Source organism: Melospiza melodia, chromosome 1 (assembly GCF_035770615.1).
Source record: "Melospiza melodia melodia isolate bMelMel2 chromosome 1, bMelMel2.pri, whole genome shotgun sequence".
NCBI lineage: Eukaryota > Metazoa > Chordata > Aves > Passeriformes > Passerellidae > Melospiza > Melospiza melodia.
In genome coordinates this window covers 53974661-53995281 of record NC_086194.1, presented here as the reverse complement: position 1 = coordinate 53995281, position 20621 = coordinate 53974661, and the positions used below count along the sequence as shown (strand labels likewise).

General features: G+C 39.1%; 1 protein-coding gene across 3 annotated transcripts in view; it reads left to right on the top strand.

Annotated features, from left to right (window-relative positions):
* SUGCT (succinyl-CoA:glutarate-CoA transferase) overlaps positions 1-18566 on the top strand; it is a 309674-nt gene extending 291108 nt beyond the window's left edge. For all 3 annotated transcript variants that reach the window (XM_063158278.1, XM_063158287.1, XM_063158295.1), the window contains one exon: positions 18177-18566. In XM_063158278.1, the coding sequence (XP_063014348.1) occupies positions 18177-18340 (164 nt within the window). In that variant the 3' untranslated portion in view covers positions 18341-18566. The remainder of the gene's footprint in view (positions 1-18176) is intronic.
* The last annotated feature ends 2055 nt before the right edge of the window (positions 18567-20621 follow it).

Genomic DNA, 20621 nt, shown 5'->3' with positions numbered 1-20621 from the left:
ACGACAGCTAGAGCACAAAAATACTAATTGGGACAAATTTTTCAAGGTTGATAAGTGACTTGGTTTCTTGATTTTCACTACCCAGCAGAAGCTATATTAAGGACTGAACTTCAGAGAGTGCACTTCCTTTCATTTAGGGCTACCACAAGCAGCTCAGATCTAATAGTATAAACATCCTGCGCTCCTATGCAGTCATTTGTGAAAACTGTGGTCTTATTTCTCTCTATACATGTTATGAGTGAAAGTTGGTTGAGAATAAAGACAGAGAGGAGCCATTTGCTCTCCTGGATTAGCCTGTTGGAGTGCCATGCTCATGAAGCTGAGTATATAGACTTTTTATACAAAAGAGTCTACTCCTGTTGATTGACCTAGGAGAGTGAAGAAAGATGCACTGGCCATGTCCTTTCTTTTGAGTCACTTAAGAAAACAGCATTTGCATTTCCCTGATAGGAAAGGCTGTTTCTCATATCCGATGTAGAGGTCTGTGGTACCCTAAGGTTGCTGTTGCATGTACATAAATGATAGAGTTTCCCTGAAAGTTCTAAATGATGTAAAATGAAACGAGTCCACTGTATTGATCTGATTCTGGTTTTGTTTGGTTTGTGCTTGGCCTCTAAAGAAGACTGGATGACCCAGATAGAAATTACAAAAAATTCTCTCTGTGTATTAATTGGCATTACATCTTTCATCATGAATTGAGGTTCTGTTAGCACTTTTAGGAGTCATTTGTTCTTTGCTGAATTTTCCTACACCTGCTTAAAACCTGTTGGTGCAGTACATGCTGCAGAGTGGGGTTACTTGGCTTATCATTAAGGATAAATCCCAGTTGCAGAGATCTAAGAAATCCAGAAGAAGAATTCAACAGACATGGTCAATTTAGTCAGAAACACTAGCTGATGTTTCTGTCTCAAACATTGCTTTCACTGCACAATATTCAACTGTCAGCTTTATGGAGGAAGTAGGTGAGGGAGTGCATTGATTAAAGAAGAAACTGGGAAAATGTAAATAGTGAGGAATATCAAACATTTAGAGTATTCTACATTTAAGGTCAGTAGAAGGTTTTGGAGAAGGAGTGGGAAAAGGAGCACATGAGAAAAAGGTTTAGGCTTAGTGGAAAATGCTGTGGGGAGTTGTGGGCTTTGGGAACCGAAAAGAGCATTAAAAGTTGATGAGTAATTGAGCTATAAGGGATAGATTATCTCATGGTGTATTAACTTCCTTGTGTTGATTAACCTCAGGATGTTTAAGTAGGTGTTGGTTAATAGGAGACTAGGGAGAGGGATTTGGGAAGAATGGGGCAGTATGCATGAGAAGAGGGTGGGATACAGGAGCTGGATGATGAATTGCTAGAGGCTGAAAAACTATCATGAGGAAATATTGGATGCTCCTCCTGTATTCTCACATGCTTTCAAGAGCATCTACTTTTAACCATTTTTAGAGACTGGTCTTGTGTACTGAGCCACTATGAATGTATTTCTGCTTTTATGTTAGATTTTATGGTCTCTGTGAAAGGGAAAAGGTTTGCCCACATGTGGTTATGGCTGGCAAATGAGGCCAGAGAGTAGTGCCAAGCAGAAAAATATGGAGATGGCACAGCTGGAAAGGCAGACCTCTCTGTGGTAACAATTGATTGGTCAGGCCACCTTAGGATAAGGGCTGAGAGGAGTTAGGAAGTGCTGGAATTAGAAGCTAAGGATGGCAGTCATTACCTTCTCCTCTAGAATCCTTAATCCTATTCTCCAGAAAAGTTGTGCTTTCCCAGACACAAATCTGTTTTTGTGATCTTCTGAGCATAAAGAACATTTCTTGCTACAGTCCACTGTGCACCTCATCCTACTGCATTCACCCCCTGCATCCAGCTAACTTGCTCTTAGGTTTACAAATGTTTTCTGGCACAGGGCTTTGCTCCAGTATTACAAAATAGAGAACTCTTGATTGAGTGGTACTGCTTGTGTTGGCACTGCAGCCACAACCATAAAAATTAGATTGAAACAAGTAACTTCATCAAACAATCTAGCTTTTCTTGAAAATATGTTTGACTCCAACATCTTCAGTATATTTTAACGATATGGGAATTTTAGTACTTTGTTAGCAAGACGTCTTTTGACTGGAGAGCTCTGAGAAGATGAGATGTACACAGAATAATTTCTGAAATATTTCCTCCAGATTTGTGTTTTGCAGTCTGGTATCTGCCTGCTCTACATACCCATGGGAAGAAGAGATGTTGGGGGCCAGCTGTTTCTAGAAGCTTGCCAATGGGGTCTGTGTCATATCAGCAGTATCAGTCATTCACCTTTGAGAATAGGATATAGTGTGTACATCCACAGAAATGAGAAATATTATAAGAAAGTATTATAAACAAAGATGCGCTTTAGATTCAAATCCCTGTGTCTTTGTAAAGTTTAAATGATCCTAAGATGCTTAGCAGAAATTACAGTTAATTTTTCAGCTCTAAGTTTGTGTGCTACTTATTTGAAGGAGGTGCAGAATTCATTACATTCAGCACAATCTCTGCCTTCAAAGACTAACTAAGCCTGGCTAAGCAGTACTGGAGCCACTAAAATCTCAATAATACTTTTTGATAGCTAGTTATTATTTAATTTTAACTGAATTATATTGTGCAGACATAGTTCCATAGAGTACCTAAGTATCACAGTCAAGATCAGGGCTGTGATGTTCAAGAGTTTGCAGACAGAGGCCAACATGTGTTTTCTACCACGTTATGGGAAACTGTTTCCACCCAAGAGTTAGCTAAGAGTTTAATCCTGCAATTAGTATGCTCTCTGCCCAGAAACTATCACTTGCAGCACAGCAAGACAGATGTATTTTGGATTAGAAAGAAATCTTTCCCACCACAGAGTAATACACAATTTATCAGATTTAACTCGGGACAGTGGTTCATACTCCTCTGAAGCATCTCTGGGAGACAGAATATCAGAAAATTGTTATTTCTATTTCATTCCAATACAAAGTGGAGCCCATTCTCTCAGTCACTGTATAAACAAATAGTGAGCAGTGACTGGAGTTCCTAACATTTCATTATCTAAATAGACAAGTCTAACATAACTGTACAGGAAATAGAAAGATATGGCAATGGAACATGATTTGCCTGTGATCACAGAGTTGATTGGTTAAAATCCAGTTGTTTGAATTCCCAGCTCAACAGTCTGTACTATGGTTGACCTTACTATTAGATGATGACTAGTTTCTTCTGATGAGTTTCATATATTTTCATAATTTTCATTTGTATTTGGTCTTCTTTCTTTATCAAAACTGCTCTACAGAGAATAAGCCCTGGGAGGAGCAGGAAGTTAGTTGCACTACTTATGTGGAAAAGAACAAAGCTATAATGTAACAGATCTATAATCAATGTAAATTTAAATCTTTGTAGCTCACAGCAAGCAGTTACTCTTACTGCAATGTGATATGTATGCAGTATATATGTTTAAAAAGTGTACCATCAAGCATTACTTTAAAAAAAAAATAGCATCTGGCTTTGAAATTAATGAATATAATCTGTAACAGGTACATATATAAAGCATGACGTAATTCCTGGCATTCTTCTGTTGATATAGTATCTGAAAGTTGGGAAGAAAACATTAGAATCCAAGAAAGCGACACAAATTATTTGATTTTATGATTTTTTTTTTTCCTGCAAGTAGATTAACAAGCATTACAAACATGCCCTACACATGTAAGATCTAGTTATATGGCAGGTAACTAGGGAATTTCTCTGGTTTAAAATGAAATCTGCACATTGAATCAGTCTGAGAACAGCTGGCTTAGAAATCAGCCTGAGAATCAGAATAATCTGTGAGAGGTATTTGTGTTAGTATTAAACATTTTTGCCTGCTCAGTGCAGAAGATAGCCTCTGAGCTTTGAGGATTAGGAAGTGGCTGGTATGGCTTTCTGAAACTGGGCTGCCTTGTTAAAAATGGAAAGCTCAGTTAAAATTTAGTTATGAGAAACCTATAATTAGAAAAACCTTGTGATTTACTGCTAAGCAGTGTAAATTCATATTTTAAAAGGCAGAGTTTTCAGTCAAATTCATGTAAAAATTATTAGCAAATAAGGTTCTGGTGATTTCTGCAGCATGTAATTTCTTTTTGAGCAGGAGCTATATACTGATATGTAAGTGTATCTGATAAGCAATAGAAGGGCAAATGAAAAAAATAAACTGTTCTTTAATATTCAAATACAAATAAAGTTGGAGGATTAACTAAAACATAAACTTTGGGAAGGTCTTTCTGGATACAAGGAATCAGTTCCTTATTACTGGAATTTTAATCTGATGATTAGACTGATGTTTATACTTTGTTAAATTGTACTGTGTTCAGGAGCAATCTACCAGCTCCATGGCAGAGCAGGCATTCACTTACTTCAGCATCTCTAGTTCCAATGTTAGTATGTGAATCCCATTTTTTTCAACACAGCTACTTTTAATCCATGCTTTTTTATATGCTATTGCAACCTGAGTATGAATGCTTTTTCCTTGAATTTTCCTTAATACGAGGCCTGTAAAAATAATTTACATTACATCAAAAAAAAAAAAAAGGAAATTATAAGAGAAAACTGACTAAAGGAAAATCAACCAAAAAGCTAAAATTAAATGGAAACAAAACCTGTTAGTATGGAACAAATGTGCCCACACACAGACTTGCTCAAAATAATTGTATGAACTAAATCCAACTGTTATTTTGGTTCAGGTTCATTTTTTTTTTTTTTTTGTTCTTTTTGTTTCTTGGTTTGCTGGTTTTTTTGGGTTTGGGTTTTTTTTGTTTTGTTTGTGGGTCTTTTGTGTGTGTGTGTGTGTGTGTGTGTGTGTGTGCAGAGAAGCTATAGGACCTCTGGCAATTAAAATGTAATTTTTCCTGTGGTACAAATATTTACAACCAGTCTAAGGCCCTTTCAAATTGCCAGTGCAGTGTAGAAGAGACAGAGCACTGCTGAAAATGAAGTTAGAGATAGCAAGACCAGAGGCAGCAAGGCCTTCCATATTTGATATGGATTTTTAGGAGACAGCACTTGCCAATCGTATGAGGTAAAATAAGAAGAGTGGTTGAAGGGTTTGCAGTGAAAAAGCAGATTGCTGAAAGCAGAAGAAATATATTAAATGAAAATCCACAAAAACAAATGGCAAAGGATAAAAGGTGAGGGGCTGTGTAGGAGGGAGGTGCAACTGATCATCCCAGACATTTGGGGATGGAAAAATTCCATTAAAACTAAGCACCTGCTGCTTAAGATTTGGGCTTCAAAATTACAAACCACGTCAGTAAAAGCATTTTGTTTTGCAGTTTAAAGGGCAACTGAAGGAAACAGTCAAAGTATTAAGAGAAGGAAAAAGAATGGGGAAATATTTTATGAAACTGGTCTGCGCACATTTAAGGTAGGGTATTGGTTAGGCATGGCTGGTTTCAATTTGCTTATAATTTTTATTCCTCAGCTTTTCAGCTGTCTTCTTGAGTAAAAAAGGACTTCAGCTCAATTTAGTTTAGTAAGGAGGTAGGCAACCATTCTTTGGATGGCTTCCTAACCTTGTGCCTCATTCTTCTTCATGGGTGTGTCTGACTTAAATTTCTGGTTGTTAATCCTACTCTAGTCTTTGCGGGGGAGGAGAGATGATTTTTGACTCTTTTGCCCACTTTAGGGTAGAGCACAAAACTGAAATCCTTCTGATGGAGTAAAGGCTGGCAAATGTTAGAAACCACAAGAACTTTGATAGAGAACCAGCCTATACTTAAGCGACATTCACACGCTCACACTGGCATGCCCACAAAACAAAAAAACCATACTGAAGGCTGCTCCGTTTGACATGGTTGTTTCTCCTGCCCATTCTTCTTTGATATTTGCAAGAAGATGAGTTGAATATCACGTGTCAGGGGTTGGCAGCAAACAGTGGAAAACAAGAAAAACTGTTCCCAGCCCTCCACACTGAGACAGAATTGATCAAGTAGTCACCTACAAATTACAAATCAATGGAAAAACCCAGCCTATTCTGCAGTGAGCTCTCTCTCTAACCCCATTTACAGACTGCAATTTAAGCACACTGCTTCCCTCTAAAGAACTTAAGATAAACCTGATGACTTATTTTAAATATGAAATTGGAAAAAAAATAGAAACAAATGGCTGAAAGAAATTATATGTCTAGAATGTTACTTTCCTCTGCTCAAGGAAGGATACTCTCTCCTCTTGTCTACTTTGAATACCAGATGTCTCTGCACAGTCAAATGGAGGCAGTCTGAAGGGGAAAGGTTTTCAAATGTCCTCAGCTTTTACTGGAAAATGGGCCCCTTTAAAGATGTCTCAAGTATGACACTCAAAGAATCATCCCAGGTTGTACAGAGCTTTTCAAAACTCAGCCAGCATTTTTAGTAGCCTATGCCTCAAAGAGTCTGGGCACCTTACCCAAAAAGAGCTAAAAATGTAATTTGCAGTTCTTCAAGTAATCCAAAACAAAGTATCAAATCCCTTCCCATCTTCCGTTGCCAAGGAAGGTCCCTGTGCACTAGAACTGGCCTCATTCTGCTACACAGGGGACAGCAGAAGTAAATGGAGGGTGGAGTGGGAGAGCTTTTGGAAGAATGATCAGGCTGTGCACAGTGCTCAGCCCTACTTAATCATAGGTGCCTTGCTTGAAAATTGATTTCTAAATATTTCCATGGTGCTCAAACACAGAGTTACCTGGCTCTCATCTCTGATGAAGAATTTCAACCAACAGAATTTCCTTGGCAGGGCTGCAACTGATGGCTTTTCCCATTGTTTTAATACTCACTCTGAAAATACCTATTTTGTGTGGGTCACCAACCAGGGAAAAAAGTATCAACTGACTGTTGAATTTTCCAAATGTGGAGGTTTATATGCCTGTGTGTTTTGGCCACAGAGGAACAATCTGAAGACATATAGAATAAAGGAGTGTAGCAATATCCATACAGCACGACAGACACATGATTTGACATCTAACTAAATGTCAAATCTTTGCCTTTTAAAAATAATATACTCCTTCTGAGAGTTAAGCTTTTGGCTAAAACAAGCGATTGTTGAGGAAAAAATAATCAATGTAAAAGTCTTAAAAAAGTGGCTGGAAGCAGTTCTGCTACAGGTGGACTGAAGAAGGCTTTCATTTCTCAGTTTGTTTCTATTGATTTCTCGGTTTTCTTTCTCTTTTTCTAAGATGGATGTTGCAAGACATTAATCATCCTGTATAAATGAATAAGTAACCTGTACTAATATACCAGTGGGTTGTGGTGAGGTTAGGGAGCTTAATCAAAGCAATTTGGTAGACTGCTCCTGCCATAAACCATTTACCATCCAGTTCACTTTCTATTCTGGCTGCCAACCATTGCTGTTAAAGGGAATGTTACAGTGGAGTCTAATACTATCAGATAGGAATGCCAGAATAGGACTGTGCAACAAACACCTCTGGTTTTGAAAGGAGACTTAAAGAAGCATGATGTGTGAGCCATCAAAAATAATAATTTTAACATATATTCCCATTACAAGGTGTACTGAAAAGAGCTGGTCTGCTCTTTAGAGGCATAAAAATTGGACATAGAAAATTATTTATATCCTGCAAAATAATCAATCCTGTGTTCTGATGTCCAGGCTTACAGAAGGGTACAGAAATAACTAGAGAAATACTTAAAGGACAGGCCACAGAAAAATGTTCTCTGGGAGCTGGAATATCAGGCTTGTGAACCTTGTCAGGGTGTTTGGGAACAAGAAATGCATTTTCAAAAGTTTCTTAGGGGAGCTTTTTGTGTATTCTTTTGAATTTGTGTTAATGGAAGGCCCAAATGTTTTTAATTTTTAGTTATTTTCACCAGTTGTTTGGAGAAAGCTTAAAGCCTCCTATCCTGAAAAAGTGCCCCTTGAGTAAGCAAGACAAATTATACCCAGACTTTGGATTAGGCTGTGCATGTCCTTCAGTGTGCATTGTCTTACATCCCTGAATTATCAGCTTCATGTATCTGGGCTTCAGCTGGTTGCCTAAAGAGTAAGGAAAAGCTCATCTGCAAGGAAGAGCTCATCTGCTCCCACTCTGATGATGCACAGCTGGCCAAGAGGATTACTTTTTGGGTCTCTGAAGAGCCAAAGAATCCAACTTATAGCTGGAGACAGGACACAGGAAAGGACAAATTGGTGCACTGAGGAGATACAGACTGGGTTGGCTGGTGTGTCTTATTCCAACATGCAGGCTCACACTAACCACAAGGCATGGGACTCGGAAATAGTTTTCACCAGGCTCAGTAGGAGAGCCTCCCCTCCAGGAGCTGCTTCCCTTCCTGTTCAGCTGGGGGCATGATTCACCTTCCAGATCATGTGGGTGTGTTGCAACTAGGCAATGCTCTGTCCTGACAAGAGGCTCATTTCAGGTAGCATTTTGTTTTCTCTTGTTCCATGCATGTCAGCATTCTTCTCTCTAATTACTCTCCATATAATACAATAGTTAAGGCCTTTTGGCTTACAGTAAAGATGGAACATGAAACAATATGTGACTTGACCATCTAAGTATCACAGGAGATTCAGATAGGCCATTTTAACCCCAGCCCTGTTGCACGGAAACAGTTTTGCTTATGGGCATTTAAGAAATTAAAATGTTTTTTGTTCAGAAATAACCACTGTGATCATATTATGATCTGACCTCCTGTGTAGTGCAAGTTCAGCTTCACTCTGTAATTTCTGCATTAGGTACACAACCTGTGGTTAACCAGCATCCTGTGGTGGGATTATGTGTTGCGTTTTGTATTGATTAGGTTATGACTTGAGAAAAATTGTGTTTTAGCTTGGATTTTCAGTAGTTTTGGCTTGTGTCTGCAGAATTTTCCTTTTAGAATTTTACAGGGATTCTCTCAGCAAGTTTTCTTTGCCATGTAGCTCTTCAGCTCCTTCCTGCAAGAACAACAAAAAACCCCTAGAACACACCTTCCACAGTACTATAGAAAAGGTACTTAAAAGAAATTCTGGCACTAAATAGCATTGTACTTCAAACTTATATCCTTGATAAACTCTATGTGTGTCCTTATTAAGACCTGAACTATCCTCATGTCCTTTAAGCCTTCTACAGTATGTGCTAGATGTATCTGACAGAGCTGTACTGTACTTAATGGTAAGCCATTAGCAGCCAAACAGAATAATATAACAGCTGCATTCTTTGGAGTTTTTTCTGTGTCATCAGGGCAGTAATTTGGGCATCTGTCCTTCTGCAGTTGCTATTTTTCTCAACACTTTTAAGAATTTATTTACCTTGGGATGTCTACACTTTTGTCAAGATTGACAGATTCAGAAGTTACTGCGTGTGGCAGGGACAAGGCAGACAAACAGATGATTAGAAAGACAGCACAGACACATAAACTTGTTTCCTTAGGAAATGGAGCTACAGATTATTGCCTGGGGAATTTATAGTTCTTTAAAATTGCTACCTCTGTGTATTCTTACTGGTCATCTTCCTTCCTGTATTTCTTTAAATCCTCTCTTGAGGTCTTTGGGGGTTTCAGGAAGGAGTGGGACCACGTGAGTCTATACTAAAAGTTGGGACAAATTTTAAGCATTGTGAGATGATACACGTGGGAAGAAGTAGACACCACCATACTGCAACTTTTTAAAGTGCTTTTGGGTGCCAAGACTCCTATCACAAAATTGTGTTACTCAGAGAGCACAATTATGTGGGATTACTCTCAAATATGCAACTAGAGTGACTGATAAATTATTTCCTTTACTCCAGCAGTCATATTAATTAGGTACAGTCAGTATTGTGTCTCTTGGAAAATGTAAAGAGTAATATAAATATTGAGTGGGATTTACGCTGATTATATCCAAGATATTTGTTAATATGAAATATATAAAATGGTTTTTAATGCATTTCTTCACATGCAGCTTCAGGTGAGAAAGTGCTTTTATAAAGGTACTTGGCAAAGGATTTTCAGAATTGTGTAGGGGATGTTTTGAATGCCTAAGTGTTGGTTTAAAAGTGGTCTCATTTTTAAACACCCATCATGGCTATCACAGATAATATGTATTTATCTGTATTTACCTTGGCTGGTCAAGTCATTCTTCTCACAATGCTTTGGTTTTAAATTTCTTGACATGTCTGCAGTTGGACTCTCCTCATACCTCTTCCACAGAAGTCAGAATTGTCCAAATGAGAAAATGTGGCTTGTAGATATTTCTAGTATTGACACTATTTACTGCCCTACCAATTTTACTGGTTAGTATTTACTGATGATATATATGTGTGTTTCTATGGCACCTAGAGCAAGGTTTACTTTTTTTATCACCATTTGCAAGTTTGTCCATCCTCTCTAGTCTCAGTTACTGATTCCTACTTATCCTGCCAAAGTTTTCCCCCCTCTCAGCTGTGCTGGATGCCAAGTGTGTGACTGTGCTCTAAGTGGGGGAGGAAGTGGAAGCAGCAGTAAGGAAGGAGGGGCAAGATTTTGAATATTATTTCTTTAATTACTTTTTTCCAATCTGTTATGAGTTGTTCTTAAAAGGTAGATCACCTGCTCTAATGTAATGCGAAAAGAAATATTTTTCCCAGCAATTAAATAGATTCCCAAAAAGTCTCCTAATCTCCTAAACTTTCAGATCTATGGTAAGAAAAAGAAATATATGAGAAATTTCCAGTTGAGATGGATCAGATCATTAATTCTGAAGATTACTTTGAAGCCTGTGAACACTAGTCATACTGGCAAGTATGTATAATGAGCTTTTTTGTCTTGTGTATTTTTCTGCTTCGATTTTCATCAAGGGGAAGAAACCTGTGTAAAGTGGTGTAGCCAAGCTGTGCAGTGCTGTGTGCTCGGGCACACCATCTTCTCAGCTGGGAATAATGGATTGACAGAAGTCATGGCTGGGACCAATGGGAAGAAATCATACACTCAAAATGCAGTTGCCCTGGTCTACTCCTCATATCATATCCCTGCACACATCATTTCCAACACCCATATATTCTTCATAGTAGCCATGAAGCCCCTCTCATGGACTTATTTTGTATTGCTTTCCTTTTCATTGCCTTAAAAGTCACTGCTTCTTTCCTGCTGATCTCCTTCAGGCCAGTTTCATAACCAGTTGATTGCATGCTCCAAACACTTGACCTGTAGCATATAAGGGATCTGCGTGCAAATATGTTGGCTCTGGGCCATCATTCTTAACTGCTGATGATATTTCATTGGAATTGCAAAACTCCTGTGTAGCAACACCATGTTATTGAAAGAGGCATGCATGCTTGTTTTGTGTGGTGGGTTGACTCTGGCTGCACACAGCTGCCCACCAAAGCTGCTCTGGCACTCACCTCCTCTGCTGGTCAGGGGAAGGGGTTGAGATAAGGACACAGAAAAATCAGTGTCATGAGCAAAACAAACTCACTTTGGGGAATAATTAATCTATTTCCCATCAAGTCGCAGTAGGATAATAGAAATAAAACTCCATCTTTAGAACAACTTTTCCCTACCCTTCCATTCTTCCTGGCCTTAGCTATACTCCTGATTCTCTACCTTCTCTGCCACAGTGGTGCAGGGGGATGGGGAATGGGGGCTTGTGAACAGTTCATCACAGATTTCTGCTGCATCTTCTTCCTTAGTAGGAAGACTCACACTCTTCCCTGCTTCTATGAGGGGTTCTTCTCATGGGTTATAGTCCTCTCCAAACTTCTCCAACATGAGTCCTTCCCAGAGGCTGTAGCTCTTCATGAACTGCTCCAAGGTGGGTCCCTTCCATGGTTTGAAGCCCTTCAAATGGCCTGCTGCAGTGTGGAAATCCAGAGAGTCACAGGTCCTGCTAGCAAACCTGCTCCAGCATGGGCTCCCCTCTCTACCAGTCCACAGTTCCCACTGGAAGCCTGTTCCAGTGTGGGTTTCCAATGGGGTCACAGCCTCCTTCAGGCAGCTCTGGCTTGGGATCCTCCAGAGGCTGCAGATTGGTCTCTGCTGCACTGTGGATCCCCATGGGCCAAAGGGGTACAGCTGCCTCACCAGGCAGAACACCTCACCAGGTCTTCACTAGAGGCTGCAAGGGAATCTCTGCTCTGATACCTGGAGCACCTCCTCTCCCCAGTGACCTTGGCATCTGCAGCGCCATTTCTCTCACACATTATCACTTCTATCCTTTGCTTACTGTTCTGCAGGTTTTTTCCTATTCTTAAATATGTAGCCCCAGAGCTGCTATCACCACTGCCCCTGGCTGGCTTGGCCTTGTTCAGCAGTGAGTCTGTCTTAGAGCTGGCTGGCATTGGCTTCATCGGATATAGGGAAAATTTCTGGCAGCTGCCAGAAGCTGCCCCTGTAGCCAAAACCTTGCAATGCAAACCAAGTATTGTTTGTTTTCATATGATTCCTACATGTGTATAAATTACACTGTATGCTAGGGTAGAACTAACTAACAAGTGGTGCTGTGTTTCTCATTGCTCTTTTTTGCAAAGGTAGATGATATGTTTCAAGCAGAATGTATACACATACATTAGCTCAAATTTTCCCTTTTTTTCCCTTGTCCCACTTGAATAATAACAGATAATCATGACTTTTCTCCTGAGCTTGACTGTCCCCAGGCCTGATTTTGTCTACATAGTTTGAGAGTTAGATTGCTTCAATATGCTCTAACCTGTGCTGTAGAAAATGTGGTTTCCGGTGGCTGCTGTACAATGCTGGAGGAATGCTATTTGTCAGGACAAAGCAAAGATTATTACCTTTATCCATTTTTATATACTATGCTTTGCACATTTAATAGAATTGAAATTCAACTTTAATTTCTGCTGTGTGTAGAGTGAAAATGACTTTGCTTCTGTTGTCCCAAACTCAGCAATACCCAGAGACATATCCCAAAGACTGCTGTGTATTTCCCCTGTTAAGGGTGAGTGTTCAAAGGCATCTCACTCTTGCAGGATCCTTCTTGGGCCTGTTTCAGTGGTTTTATCTCATTTTTCTTTTTTGCTTTAACGTGTTTGGTATGTCTTTAACTAGTGGCTCAGTGTGATGCTTAGCAGTGCCATAGTAGATAGGCCCCAAAGAAAAAGAATTTATTATAATGAAGCTCAGTTCAAGTATTCAAGATGTCTTGGTACAATTGTCATTGTGGTTGCAATCGATAAAAAATTTTGATTTATTGTCACACTATTAGTTCTTGTAGGTTATGTGGTGTGCACAGCATGTATTGTAGCAATGTGTCAAAATCAAAATGATGATAATAATAACAAAATATTAGCTTAGATTTTAAATGTGGTGAAAGAGCTCTTTGCTTTACTGTCAGTGCTAATCACAGCAAAAAGAGAAACAGACTCCTTTTAATTTGACAGGACAAAGGTAAATTACAGCTACCACTCATTCTTTCATTGCTTTTTTCGGGTGACAATAAATGCCCCCTTAACTTCATGCCTGAATGGAGTATGTGCTGCTGGCAGCAAGGATGCACAGATGACTACCACCTCACACCCCCTCACCAGTCGCCCTGCTTCTACCCCAGCAAAGGCCTGTTTTCATCTGCTAGGCTCCTGTAACTCACCCACATGCAAATGCTTTTGACCTTAATTAAAGCAGTTCACCTCTCTCTGCCTCTAGGGATGGTTTCCTCATAAGGCAGTTGTGTTTAATTAGCATTTGCATAGCATTCTGCTGGTTGCTTTCCTGGAGCGTTGTTCAGTAGGAGCGTGGGATTGCTGAAGCCTGACTGGCAAGCTTTGCACCCTCCTAATTGACACAGAAGCCAAGTAGAAGTTACACAAGGAAAGAACAGAGAATCGTTAATGATGGATCATTAGCAAGTAGCTCCTTTGAATGAATGTAGATAACTTTATAACTCTATCAAAGTGAAAAGTAGCGTGATGAATTATGCATCAAACAATAAAAGCTCAAGGAAGACACTGGTTTTATAATTGCTGTGCAATTTTCCAGCATGCTCTAGTTTGTAAGATTAATTTTCTTTGGGAAGCATGAAGCATTCTGTCTGTTGCACACAATGTCAATTTTGGTTTTCTCTCTTTAGAGATTTTATTCTGTGTCTTTCAATATCACTGCAAAAACTCCCAGGGTTTGAGATCTATAATTTTTTATGTTAGCAAAAATTTGCACAAGCAAATGAAAAGTCTGTAGTTACTAAACCTTTGAGGGTTTGCTGATTTCTCGGTGTAAAGAGCTCCCAGATACACACACCTGAAATAAGATTGCTTTGTCTCTTTTCTTTTTAGTAGAAATTGCATAATAGTTCTGTGGCTCTGTTGAATTTCTAGACTAATAAATCCCTAAAAGGCTTTTTTACTTTGAAATTATCGTCACAAGCATTTCAGCTGGCACAGAGATCATTCCTGTGGCTTGCACTACTGCCAGTTTTGCCCTCCTAGGGCTCCTGCTCACTCCTAAGCAGAGGAATTAATACAACTATTGCCCAGAGATGTCACCTTTCCCTTTAAAATGTACTGATCTTTCACTGAAGTTTTCCTCTGGAAATTGAACTCGGTGTGTTTGAAGTGAGTAGAATCAGAGGAACAAGTTAATAGAAAACTTATCCCTGATGTGAGCTGTTTCTTAGCTTTCCTATTACAGTGGGTGAAAGGGACATATATTAGTGGGTGAAAGGGTCTTTGAGAGATCTAATCCATCAGCAGGCCCCAGGGATAAGCTGTGGGATGACCTATTCTAGAATAAATCTCCTTACTAAAGACTGGATTGATACAAACTCCACAGCCTCCTCCTGTGGCTTGTTTCAGCATTTAGTTAGCCTACCGTTATAAATGTTTTTTTTTTTTTGTTTCCTACAGTTTCCTTTGTTGCAATTTAAGTCAAGTATTTCTCATTATGGACATGAAAAAGGATTTCTTTCCCCCTTCCAGGAAGTTTGCATGGATTTTGGGGGGAGTGTTTAAGGTTTATTTTAGTGGTAGTGGTGGGGTTTTTATACATTTTTTGAAAACAGTTTTGAAGTTGTTTTTCTCTAGCCTTTCTCTTTAGGTCCATGATCCCACTTGGTTCAATCTGTCATGTTGCCTGTGAAAATTTCAGTTGCTGTCTTGTGGAAGCTCTCAGGTGCTCCAGATGGCTGTGCAGTGGGGGCCCCACGCCAGACACTGCTCCAGCTGTGACTTGCCAGCTCTAACTAGAGCAAAAATGTGTCCTGCAGGCATCTCTCTTGTTTGTACACCCCTGTATGATGCTTGCCTTTTTCGCAACAGCATGATGTTGTTGACTCATCCTCGCTTTGTGATCTAGAATAACCCCTAACTATTCCTACTTTCTTGTTTGTCCCCTGCACTGTATTTATGTAATGAACATAATTCCTCCCCCTTGACAGTACTGAATTTCACCCTCTTTTATCAGACCATTTCTCCAATGTAGCCAGGTCATTGTAAAATGTGCTTCACAGGAAGTTATAACTTTTGATGTCCTCAGAAAGCTGAGAAGGTAAGATCTGAGTTCCATCAGCCATCAGGTGCTGCTGAGCCATCACTGCTAAGTGCTTCATACTGAACAGATTCCTCTGGAGCTCACTTACAATGTTCTGTTTTAGAAGATCCCAAGAAGCAATTCTCTGAATATGATTTCCCTCTCAATATTGCACCTTGTTTTGGATTTATCTGGACCTTGTTTCTTTAATGAGTTTATGGAAAATCGCAGAGAATTTTCTTTCTGGAAGTCAGTTCTTGATTTGGTGTCTTACAGGTTGAAGAATGTGTTGGTCTTGTCTGGGGTAGAGGCAATTTTCTTTAGAGTGGCTGCTATGGGACTGTGTTTCAGATTTGTGCTGAATACAGGGTTGATAATATAGAGATTTTTTAAAATTGCTGAGTAGGGCTTTCACAAAGCCTTTCCTGCTTCTCATATTGCCACACTGGCAAGACTGGGAACACATGGGAGATTGAGAAGAGAGACAACCAGGACAGGTGACCCCAGCTGACCAGAGGAACATTCCAGATTGTATGACATCAAGCTCTGTAATATAAAGTGGGGTAAAGAAGTATGAAGGATGAAACTTTTGGAGTTTTGGCATTTGTCTTCCCAGGTCACTGTTACATGGCCCTGCTCCCCTGGAGGTGGCTGAACACCTGCCTGCCTATGGGAAGTAGGGAATTCTTGTTGTTTGTGTGCAAGGCTTTGCTTTCCCTGTTAAACTCTCTTTATCTCAACCTGTGAGTTTTCTGCCTTTTCCTGTTCTGATTATCCCTCTGATCGCACTGGTGGGGGACTGAGCAAATGGGGCTTGTCTGCTGGCTGGAGTTAAACCATGGCAGAGGGTCATCTCACCTGGCTTGATGTCTGGGTGGTAAACCTCCCCATCCAGGACACTTGTCTACCCTTTCCTCTATGGAGAAACACAGGTGATTGCAATTCATCTGGCCAGGTTTACTCATTTACCAGGGTCTTAGAAGACACTGTGTGTTCTTTCATCTTCAGTATCTCCAAAGAGTGTCTAAGGAACTAAACTTCTATATCTAGATTATTAGATGGGATGTATCTCATGTCCAGCCCTTTTCCTGGTAGAAAGACAAGAGATCACACATACTATTTGTTCTCAAGAGGTACATGTTACTCATCTGCTGATTATTTTCATTGTGATTATTTTGTCCAGTATTGAATGGAACTTGAAGTTAAATTATTTGGTTTGCAATTCACCAACTGTAATTCCTTTCCTTTTTAAACTCAGAAACCATATATGGGAACCTGGAATCATTTGGGTTGGCAAAGACCTGTAAGATCATCAAGTCCAACCATTAGTCCTTCCAGGAGCATACTTGTCAGAAATGTACCAAATCAGCTTGAAAATTACTGTTTTTCTAGGCACCTTTTGTCTTATTTTATCTTTCCTGGAGGTGGATACTTTATTGTATTAAACACTTGATTCCAGTTCATGAAGACTGGCAAAAAATAGTAAAATGACATGTTTTGTCATCCTGACTGACCTTTGCCAACATCTCTCCTCGAATAAGTAGTAGCTTCATGTAGCAAATCTATCAATTCATGCTGTGGTTCACTTCTCTTGCGGGCCAATATTCTATTTCTTCAGAAATAAAATAAATACTATTCTGGTTTTTGAAACATTCTTTGTATTTCTTTGCATTTCAAAGCAAAGCTGTAGTTTTGTAGACAAAGATATAATTATATATAACCTTTTTTGTAAATTCTTTTAATGATGTAATAAAAGCCATTATTATTAATAGAGGAATAATTTTGTCAATAGCATCAAATGTTCTTCAGTTTTGTATTAAAGAACAGTTTTCAATTAGCAGTTAAGGAAACTATTGTCCTCTCTTTCTCCATGAGGCAGCTAATCTTTCATTGCATGTGCTGAGTGCACACGCAATGAAGGTGCACCTCAGTTCTGTGAGGTGAGTGGGTGCACCTCACTTCTGATTCCAGCATGAATTTGTGGCTCATTCTCCTTTCTGAGTCTGGCAGTAAGGGTATAGCTACTTGTCTGCAGGGAGCTACAGTGAACTGAAATCAGTTCACTACAGAGCACCACTAAAACATGACAACTGACTACCTGCAATAGAAGAAGACTTCTTATCATTGCCAGCTTCCAGATTTTCATTTTTGAAATTATTCCTTCCAGAGCAAATAAATCATTGTTGATTTTCGTACGGCTGCTGCTACTTGTATTTTTGATAAAGCACGTAAACCAAACTGGTTTTATCGTTCTGTCAGTTGTGTCACTGCAGGATACTGGAGCAGAGGTGCTTGAGCTGCTGCCAGCTGGAGATGGTGCTGCCCATTGTCCGTGCACTGCTCTGACAGCAGTGCAAGTGTGTTAACGTGACACTGAATTGTGTCCTTATGCTTGTTCTGCCTCATGGTGTAGAAATGTGGGGATTTCTGCATCTCATCCTGAGTGGGCTGGGCATTGCTGTTCAGGTAGCAGGGAGTGGAAGACTGGCGACATAATATGACTCAAAGCACCCTGATATCCATATACATATCACTGGAAAAAACGGGAAGCTTTTCATAACATTTCATGACTATCCAGCAGTCCAGCAATTCTGCATTTGAGTGAACTATTTAAAAGTGGCTTATTGGTATATTATTGCAAACTGGAATCTTTTTAGTCTGTAATTTCAGAATAAAACATTTTGATGGTAAGGACTGTGATTAGAACTGGTGTGAAAATGAGGTACTTTCCTTTAACATTTCAATATAAATATAGGTAGTAACTCTGGAAAATAATTTCCCTCCTATTTGTTTTTTTTTTATATTTTCAGGACCAGGCGTCAGATACAGTGAATTTGCTATGTCACATCCAAAACCACCTCCACTTGTTGGACAACACACAGTGGAGATACTGAAGAGCGTGCTGGGGTATGAGGATGACGCTATAGAAGAACTGCTTTGCACTGGTGCTGTGGCTCAGCATGAGGTCAGATAAGGAACATTAGCTACATTCCTTCACACTGAGTTCACATTACTTTGTCCTCTCTTTGCTCCCTTCAGTTTCCCTAATGGGACTCAAAGAGAAGACATAATTTAATTCCTAATTTTCTTCCACGTGTGTTTGTATGATTTTAACACTGATGTATCAAATAAACAATCTCATGCTGTCTGAGTAAAAGATTTTCTTGGGGGGGTTGGGAATAAATGTAATTATACAGTCCTGTGTGACTACTCATTCTCTCTATTTCACATGGAAAATGGAGTCCTTATCATAATTACAGTAATTGCCTAAACATTTGTCCCCAGAAAGACATGATGTTAGTGAAAAGAAGCAGAAGCTTTAAAATCTTTATACTAGACTCTCCACTCAGAGAGAGCTGCTTTGTGTCTTAATAGAAAGTAATTTATTTACAAATTGGTAGTTGATACGATTGATTTTGAACAGAATTATCCATCCTTTGATCAAGATCCATCCATCTTGATCTAAACTAGAGATGAAAACTTTGTTAATCTCTAGTTTAGATCAAGAGTAGACTAACCATTGCAAATTTTACCTCTATTCCATGGAATTCCAAATTACTAATATGCCATTATATTACATTGCATAGTCATGACAATCTCAACGTGTTAGCAGAAAGAAGCTCCAAACTGGCACAGTTCTTCAGTTATCAAAAATACCTGTTCCAAGACCAGTTGAGAGACAAACTGTGGCTGAATAGTCTTCTGCAATTTTATTCAGAAAGATTCAGGGTACTCTTCATTAAACACCAATTCACAGAAAACCACATGCTGAATGTTGAATACCAAAACTTGCCTGATGGTTCTGTGAGTAGGTGCTGATACCTATCTCTGACTCTAGTTACCATCCAAACCACCTTCATTATGGAGAAAGCACAGTTTGAAATCTGCACCAAATTTTTTTACTCAGTCCAACCTCCATGGTTAAAACCTGGTGAGAGTTGATAGATCTTCCTCAAATTTCAAAACACCCTATCCTTCAGTAGGGTCGCCCTTGAGAGTAAGGCACCATGCAGTGGAAGAAGCTGGAAGAATTTGATCCATGAGAAGTAGTAAAGAAAAGATTAAAGGAGAGCCCTTTCTTCTTTATAAACCAATTTGGCAGTTCTTCACTCACAGAAGACATCCCAGGCTCCTCTGATATACTGTATATAATTTACAGCTAAAGTAAACTCAGTGTATGGGAAGGGTTCAACCTTTGTTGTGTGCACACTGGGAGCAAGGCAAATCCTTTCTATTCCTAGCACTGGACAAAGCTAAAATCGACACTCAACACACAATATCCATGTTTCTCTCAAAGTATCAGAAACAGGCCTGGCATTATAAATAGCTTGTCACTTTGTTTCCACTCTAACAAACTAGATCCTCTGTATTATATTTGAACTTCACAACTCTGCATTACCTTCTGGAAGAAGAAAAGAGGTTATTACATAATCAAATTGCAGTGGAACCCCACTGTGGTTGCTTATTTTTGAAGCCCAGTGTTTTGGTTCATTTGTTTGCTTGTTTTCTCTGGTTTTTGTGTCCTTCTAATTTTTTTTTTCTGCACTGCATTCCTGGCACCAAACACCATACTCTATCCATGTGCTAAAGACATCATGAGATCCTGGAAGAGTGACTTCTAAAATAAATATAGAAATAAGTATGAACTGAGAATTGGGACACCGTAGGGGAAGAACTGAAACTGAATTGGAAGAGATTTTGATATAGTCCACCTTCCTTTTAATCTAAAGGGAACATCCCCTTTTTAATGAGAAAAGCAGAAATTTGAATTCTGTTTCATATAAAATGGATAATTTGATATTGAACTAAACTTTGTTTACTAATGAAAAACACTGTCAGATAACATTCAGAAATAAATTTTCTGGGTTTACTTTCCAAAGGGTTATTTTCTTCACATTTCTAAGAATCACATGCATAAGGTATAGTAAAATATTGCTTAGTTTTGTTAGAGGATTTATAAAAAAATTAAGATTTTTTTTCCTCTGCTTTTCCAAGCAATGGAAATAGCTAATCACCATATCCTTAGCTAATTGGCAGAGCTGCTTTGACTTTAACGTGGTAATGCTGGTTTAAATAAGCTGAATATTGGGCTTTAAACTCCATGAAGAATTTTGTTCAGAGTTCACACACAAACAGTGTTTCCCTTTCTTTTTCTGTTTTTTCATTCGTGTTTTTCCTTTCCAGTTTGCTGTGTTGACAGTCAAATACCTAAAGGGACAATTGGAGACCTTATTTTGTCTCACCTCCAGTAGTTA